General features: G+C 47.1%; 1 protein-coding gene across 1 annotated transcript in view; it reads right to left on the reverse strand.

The window, feature by feature from the left end:
• Mxra5 (matrix-remodelling associated 5) overlaps positions 1–7,677 on the reverse strand; it is a gene marked incomplete at its 5' end in the record, with an annotated part of 29,511 nt that extends 21,834 nt beyond the window's left edge. Inside the window, 2 exon segments of the mRNA XM_005406527.2 lie at positions 230–359; positions 7,459–7,677. Coding sequence (XP_005406584.1) covers positions 230–359; positions 7,459–7,652 — 324 coding nt within the window.
• Positions 7,678–7,986: the final 309 nt, after the last annotated feature.

Genomic DNA, 7,986 nt, shown 5'->3' on the forward strand with positions numbered 1-7,986 from the left:
AGGGGAAGGGGAGGAGAAGGCAGAAGGGAGGGGAGAGGAGGGAATCTGGTTATGGTTTACAAAGCCACAGTGAAGAGCAGAGCTCAGTACAAAGGGTGGGGAAAGAGTGACATAGAAAACTCCCATTTCATGTCAGACCAGCAATTTTACAGATCACGGGGAGACTTATGCAAATCTCACTCTTTAGGATGGGCCAGAGAGGATGTAATCAGTGAATGCTCAGGTTTACCTGCAGGGAACTGAGGTCCCTTAGGGCTGTGTCAGGGATGCTGGGTATGTCATTGCCGTGGATCATAAGTAGCTCCAACTTGCTCAGTCCTGAAAATGAGGTTTCTGATATCGCCTGTATGCTGTTAAACCTAAAAGAAAGTAAAAGGAGGAGGAGGAGATGGAGGAGGAGATGGGGGAGGAAGAGATGGAGATGGAAGAGGAGGAGGTGGAGGGGATGGAAGAGGAGGAGATGAAGGAGAAGATGGAAGAGGAGGTAGAGGAGGAGGAGATGGAGGAAGAGGAGATGGAGGAAGAGGAGATGCAGGAGGAGGAGATGGAGGAGGAGATGGAGGAGGAGATGGAGGAAGAGGAGATGGAGGAGGAGGAGATAGGGGAGGGAGAGATGGAGATGGAGGAGGAAGAGATGGAGGAGGACATGGAGGAGGAGGAGATGGAGGAGGAAGAGATAGAGATGGAGGAGGAGGAGGTGAAGAACGAGATGAAGGAGGAGATGGAGGAGGAGATGGAGGAGGAAGAGATGGAGGAGGAAGAGTAAGAGAAGGAGAAGAAGGAGAAGAAGGAGAAGGAGAAGAAGGAGCATTAGCATAGACAACAGTGGCTGTTTCAGGTGCACCTGGGAGAGAATCCCCAGCACACCCAGGAGCAGCCAGCGGAGGGCAACTCTGAAAACCACTTTTGCTCCTCTCTTATGTCTTTGCCCAGCTCTGGGGAATGACACGGAGCAGACACATTTCTGTGCATCTCTGCCTGGTGAAGTTGGCTTGGAACATGCAAATGCCATTGGCTGGTTGATCAGAAGGAGCGGGGGGAGAATGTTCAGAAGGGGCAGGGCTTATCTTGGAAATTCTGCTGGGATGTGGTAAAGATCATGCACGGCCCAAGGCCAGGAAGAATGGGTAAGAAACTTATGCGTACTAGAAGTAGCTTTGCACGGAATCAGAGGTCAAACTGTCCTGTGTACCCACCCACCTTAAAGAAGGCCATCAGATTTCCTTAGGAGAAGTTACCATCTGGCACGGACTAGGTGGTTCATAGACCTTGTGGTTTCCTTTGGCTTGAGTTTGTGCATAAATGTGGCACTATGGTTGAGTCTAAAATGTCAACACCAACGGCTCAAGTGCTCAGAGGTGGGGCTTTTATAAGGTGATTGGATTATGGGGTGCTGTGCTGCTCTGTGGATCCGCCCATGGATGAATAACTGAATATACTGTTGAAAGTTGGGATGCAGTTGGATGAGTTGAGTCAGTAGAGTTGTGAACAGGAAGGGTAGCCTCTGTCTCTGCCTCTCTCTGTCTCTCTGTCTTTCTGTCTCTCTCTGTCTCTCTGTCTCTGTCTCTGTCTCTGGCTCTCTCTCTGTCTCTCTGTCTCTCTCTTCTTTCTGGGGGCTGTTAGCTGAGCATCTTTCCTCCTCCATGCCCATCCACCATGATGCTCCTGCCTTGGAGCAGCCAACCATGGACTGAGCCCTCTGAAACCGAGAACCGACATGAACCTCTCTTCATCTAAGCTGCGTTTCAGGTGTTCTGCTGTAACAACAAAGAGCTGATGAATACAGACCCGCCAAGATGTTTCCTCGGCAAGTTTAGAAACTCTTCATTGCTGTGTTGATACTGACCCAGAGGTAACCTCAGATGGGACCCCGGTGGAGCCAATTATAAAATATATGGAGAACTCCATATATTTGTCTTATAATATAGCAATTACTTGTCCTCTTAGTGTTTGCTGAGATACAATACGGACAGTCTGGCATTGTGCAGTGCTTATTAACAGGTAAATAAAAGGGTATGGACCCTTCAAGGGAGTACTCTTATTAAAGAAATCCTTACAGGTCTTACACACTCTTACAGGTCCAAACTGGTTATGAAATAAAATGTACCTAAAGGTGCTGACCTAAAGTTCAAAGTCCACAGAAATACCAGCCTGCTGTATAGCTCTCTAGGATTGCTTTGTGTGGAATGAAGGAAATTTTAAAACCCAGCGCCACAAACATTTTCCCTGAATGTTTCAAATTCCTCATAAACTCACCTTATTTTTGTTTTGTGTTTGGTTTTTGAAACGGGGTGTCACTACATAGTCCAGGCTGGCTTGAACTCAATATGTAGCCCAGGCTGGACTTGAACTCATGATGATCCTCCTGCCTCAGCTTCCCTAGTGCTGGGATTACAAGCGTGTGCCACCATGCCCAGCAGCACCATCCTTTATGGTTTAGGTTAAAATTGATGACACTATAACAGGGACCTACAGGCTGGGTCTTTGGATGCCCAGGGGGTAAGTAAAGGGAAGGCAAATCTTGGCATCTCTACCTTCATTTTATTTCTATCATCTTTCTTATCTGAATACTTTGGGTCAAATCCCTGCTGCGTTCTGCACATAGGCATGTTAGTGACTCAAGGAGTATCTGTCTTATCCTGCCAAGAGAAGGTATACTAACCTTAAACTCATTTTCCCGATGTTGTACCCTTTCAGGACTGAAGCAAGACAGAACTGCCAATTTCCACAGAGTGCTTTTCTAGACCCCGGGATGCTGTGGAGATTTACCCCAGTCACCCTTCTAAACCTGCAGTGGCATCAAATTCAGTTTCTAGATGTCCTCCTGGGCTAGATGCATTTTGGGATGTGAGGCTGTATCATGGATAAAAAAACCCCATGTTACAGCCTTCTCCTCATTCCACCAGGGAAGTGGCTTAAGTCCCTGTGAACTGTAATTCCTGATTAGTGATGCCACTTGTAATCCTTTCTCCAGAAGCCTATGTGTGGGTTGGTGACATAATCAGAAATGACTTCATGTCCTCCAGCTCATCAGACTTTGTTGTGCGTCCAGCATGGGCGAGATTTCTCAGGGAAAGGAACTGACCACAGGACAGATGTGAGGGAGGAGGAAAGATAATCCATAGCAACACGAAGTCCAAAAATACAATAAGCATAAAAGCAAGGGCCAAGTTGACACCATCTGAGTAAAAAATTGTATGAGTGAAAGTGTTTCATACTAGCAGGGCCAAGGGTTTAAAACTCCATAAATGCTCAAAACTAGCATAACCATACAAAAGTAACTGAATAAACTATAGCGATCTCCCTCATAAGTGTTTTATTAGCATCTGAACAATGCAGATAAAGATGGATCTGGAGTCAGAGCAGGGTACTGTGGTAAAAAGAGAGGCCATATTTGGTCAGGGTTCTGCTGCTGGGACACAATGTACCTGACACCCACCATTTAGAGGCGGAGAGAGTGAATCTGACTCATGCTTTCAGAGGGTGCTCTCCGTGGCCGGCTGTGGGCAGGAGCATCATGGCAGGTGTGTAAGGTGGAGGAAAGATGCTGAATTCACAGAAGCAGGGAGAAAGAAAGAGCGGCAGGGAGAAAGGAGCTGGGATCCAGAAACAGTCTACAGTATCACAACCCCTTCACACACACACACACACACACACACACACACCCAGAAATGTGCTTCACTCATCCTGGAGGTGCCTCTCAACCACTGAAGTTGGGGCGTTCCTAGAGTGCCAGATGAGAAGTGCAACTCTCTTCCCTCCACGCACCCGAAAATATGGACAGCATGGTAGCTGGCAGGGAATATTAGGTTGTGACTGTTGCATTCTGGGAAGAACAGCCAACCAAAGACCTGGGTGACCAGGGTGACACAAGTCCAGGTGTCCTACTTCTTCTTTCTTTCTTTTTTTGTCTTTCTGAGACAGGGTCTCGCTATGCAGTCCAGGCTGGCCTTGAGCTCACTTTGTAGCCCAGGCTGGCCTCGAACTCAAAAGGATCCTCCTGCCTCAGCCTCCCGAGTGCTGAGATTACAGGCGTGTACAACCACGCTCGGCTCAGGCGTCCTACATCTAAGTACCTTTGCCTCCAGGGTAAAGTCTGAACTCCATTGTGGTGGAGCTGACTCTCTGTGTGGTACCAACTGACTAATCAATGAACGCAGAGAGTCATTGTTGGTGTCACACAGTAGGTGTCAGACTGTGTCACTGACATGGCTTTGTTCTGAAAGCAAGATTAAAGAAAGAGAAACATGGACAGTGGACAAGATCCAGAAGGATGTTACCAGCGATGGTCTTTTCATCGGGGTGAAAAAGCAGTCTTTAAAAGTGTGTAGTGATGGTGGTGGTGATGGTTGTTTTTCCTTGAAAAAAATTGTTTTTAGGCAAGTTCTTGTTGGAAATAGTTTGAGGCTGGATGAGTGAAAGCTAAGAATGCAGAATGGGCTGCTGGGTCTGGTGGCTAGGTTTCAGCAGGGCTGGGCCACAGAGCGTGGATTCTGAGTCACGCTTGCTTTCTCCACATTGTGTGGAGATGAACCAGATCCGGAGTTTATGAGACTCAGACATCCCCTGGCTTCTCTTTTCTTGTGCAAAATGCCAGTTTTCTTGCCGACCTTAAGGTCAGTTTTTCTTTTTTAACAAATTGGAACGATGCCATGGGTGACTAAAAAAAAGCGGCATATTAAATAATAAATGAAGGAAAAGATGTTAAGACAGGTTAAATATTTGAAAATGGTGTACTAACCCAAGTCACAAAGTAAGCCGAATGGGAGGGATGTGGTATGTTGGGGTCCTGCAGTGATTCAGCACAGAACTGTTTTATATTTTAATGTCACACAAATCCATCTCAATAGGCATCTCTTGGAGAAAGAAGCACGCTGAAATCGGTATTTTGTTCTGTGCACAACTTTGAGTTGTTTAAAGTGAAACTATCAGGGGCTGGGGATTTAGCTCAGCGGCAAAAGCACCTGCCTGGCAAGCGCAAGGTCGTGAGTTGGGTTCCCGGTACCGGAGAAAAACCACAAAAAACAAAAAAAACAAAAAAAAAAATAAAAAATAAAAAAAAATAAAGTGAAACTATCAGAAATTAAGTTATTGTGCATGGATCTCTTGCATTTTGTGCTGACAAAATATCCTAGGTGAACGCTCATGGTCCAGGGCTTCCCCAGAGCCACAAAAGTAAAAGGAGAGAAAGGGAGATTGAGGAATGAACATAAAGAAAGACGTTCTGCAAAGCATAAGTGAAATTCACCGATCATACTAATGGTCTGATCGGTGCTGTGAGTTCAAAGACATCTTAACCTCGACCTTGAATTTGGGGAGGAGATAAGCAGTGAGGTGGACACCCCCATTCACAACCTGACAGCCCTGTGCCCTGCACAGACCAGAAACACTCACGCTTTTCCATTCAGGGGGTGCTACCAAGACCCAGCTGAAATTGACCCCAACTCCGTGGCCAGCTAAGCACTAAGGTCGGAAAGCTCAGAGGAGGAGCAATTTCAAAAGCAGCTGGCCCCAGCTGTGCAAGGAAGAGCGGAAGCTGTAGACCTAGCTGCATTTGTTGAGCCACTGTCACCTGGTTCACGGCGGCTTTGGTCACTGGTTGCCACCCACAGGGGGCGGTGTCCAGCACACCATGGTATTTCACAAAAGGAAACTGTCCTGTGTAGCACTATCGCCTCCTCCAGCAAAACCCTGATTTCCCGATGGGGCTGTCAGGATGGGGGCTGGACTTTTCAGAAGACCAAGTCGTAACATTTCCCTACTTTTTATTGAAAGAACTATTTAAAGGTCTACTGCTGGGAACAAGGGCTGCTTCTAGTCCATTGGCTCAAGTTTGCCTTCTCTTATTCTGCCACCAGACATCATATTTAACCAATGAAATAGAAAGTATATTAACTCTGTGTTCTAAGGTTTTAAGGACACTATACACCGAAAATTATCTACACGTATATCATCTATCCATCTGTGTATTTGCCCATGTGCCCATCTGTCTGTCTGTCCCCCCATGTATATCTCAACCTTGTAGTCTAAAATGCCCAGGAATATTTATAATTATTTTTTTAATGGTTCTAATCTGGTCATGTTATGAAAACATTCCCATAACGGTTATGCATCAGGCAGAAATTAAATCTGTTGTCTTTCAAGTGGCAGAAAACAAGGAATATATTTTACTGAAGAAGCCCCAGTGATCAGTTTCCACAGAGATTTTATCTGAGTGGCTGTACCTCATCAGGGTTGACATTGTGGACGTAAAATATGTGTTTGGGGCAGGGCGCCTAATTGTACCTATTAATAATGGTTTGCTTGAACTTGTTGAGTTTCTTATTCATTGCAGAAGGGAGAAGGAGGAATATGAGTTTTTCCATGGGTTCTTCCTCGCCTCTACATGAGGACTTGCTACAGAATTTGGACTTTGGTTATGTGAGTTTTGTTAGGACGTCCGAGAAAGGACTTGGATTTAGGACAGGAGATATACAGTACAGCAGGGGTCTCTTGCTACTAGCTGCACCCTTACCCCTTCTGGAAGGGGTACAGATTATGAGAAGGCATCAAGAGAGATAAAGCAGCCCTTGGGGCCAGTAGGTGGCACAGGGGGATTTTCACAGTCGTGCGAGCTTTAGTGTTCCTGAGATGCATTATGAAACTGTCTTGTTATTTTTTTATCACAATTTACTGTAGTGACAGATTGAAATTTGATTCAGACTTTTTATCACAGTTTATTGTAGTGACAGATTGTATGATTTGAGGGTCTCTGCAGGTGTGTTTGTGTGTCCATATGTCCATGTCTCCAGCAGAAGAGAACCACAGATCAGCTGTAACTAGTGGCCTACTGGTGCAAACGCAGGTCTAGCTCAAAGCACCAAGCCAGTTCCCTGACTTCAATACCTGCTTTCTTCTTTCTTTCTGTTCATGTAATTTATCCCTAAACCCAATTGCATCGCTTGTTCTTTACACTGATAGAATATTCACCTTTTCAATAGGCAAACAGAAACGAACTTTTAGGGGCTCATCGTGTTGGTCCTATCACCCAAAGGACTCACAAAAAACCAGTGACATCCCATTTCTTATTCCTGAGCATTTCCCAACTCTGTTTAAGCAGTGCCCATCCGCTGAGAGCCGTATGCATTCACATCGACAGCTAATTCCCGAACACGCTCAGTGGGCAATTGCGCAGCCCGCTGAATGCTGGCGACGCTTTGATCCGTTGTTATATCCCCAAAGGATACTTTTCATAGTGTCGAAAGCCGGCATTACCGTTCTGCCCCCATGGGGGTGCGTCATGATGGATAGAGACACACAAAGGGGATGCCTCAGGAAGCTAAGTAGATGTGCGCACGCACTGTCACACACACACTCTCTCTCTTACACACACACACACACACACACACACACACCAGGCAGAACACTAACACGCCCTGCAAAGGCACAGGCATTGTATAGTAGGAACGTGGTACGCACCCCAAGTTGATTCTCTCCACGTGCTTGGAGATGCCGGCCGGCACGGCAGCCAGGGACCGGAAAGTGCAGTGGACCTCGCTGGGCACATAACACGCGCACGGGTGGGGACAGCTCAGCGCTGCGCGCGGGTGGCTCCAGATCACGATCAGCACCGCGGAGAGCGCCCCCCAGGGCGCGCGCCTCAGCTTCTGCATGGTGCCGGGCGAAGCCCAGAGGGACCTGCGGGGCGAAGGAAGCCAGACGCGCTCACCCGCGGGGCCAGGGCGTGCGGATCTTTAAGTATCTTTCTCCCCGGGCACTGCACGTCTCAGTGCGTAGCCTCTCCAAGACGCGCGGGACATGCGCAAGGCGCTTAAGACCCTGGCCTGCACAAAACGAAACTCTGAGTTTTGGGGTGACCTTTTGCAGAAAGCCAGTGGCTTGAATTATTTTGAGACGACGTAGCTTTCTTCTTGGACTTGTAGGATTTGGTAGGATTTGGTCATCTCACTGGGTCGTGCCTGGAAAGGTGGGTGGAAGAGAGAGGGG

Source organism: Chinchilla lanigera, unplaced genomic scaffold (assembly GCF_000276665.1).
Source record: "Chinchilla lanigera isolate Chin_1 unplaced genomic scaffold, ChiLan1.0 scaffold00098, whole genome shotgun sequence".
In the NCBI taxonomy this organism is placed as follows: Eukaryota; Metazoa; Chordata; class Mammalia; order Rodentia; family Chinchillidae; genus Chinchilla; species Chinchilla lanigera.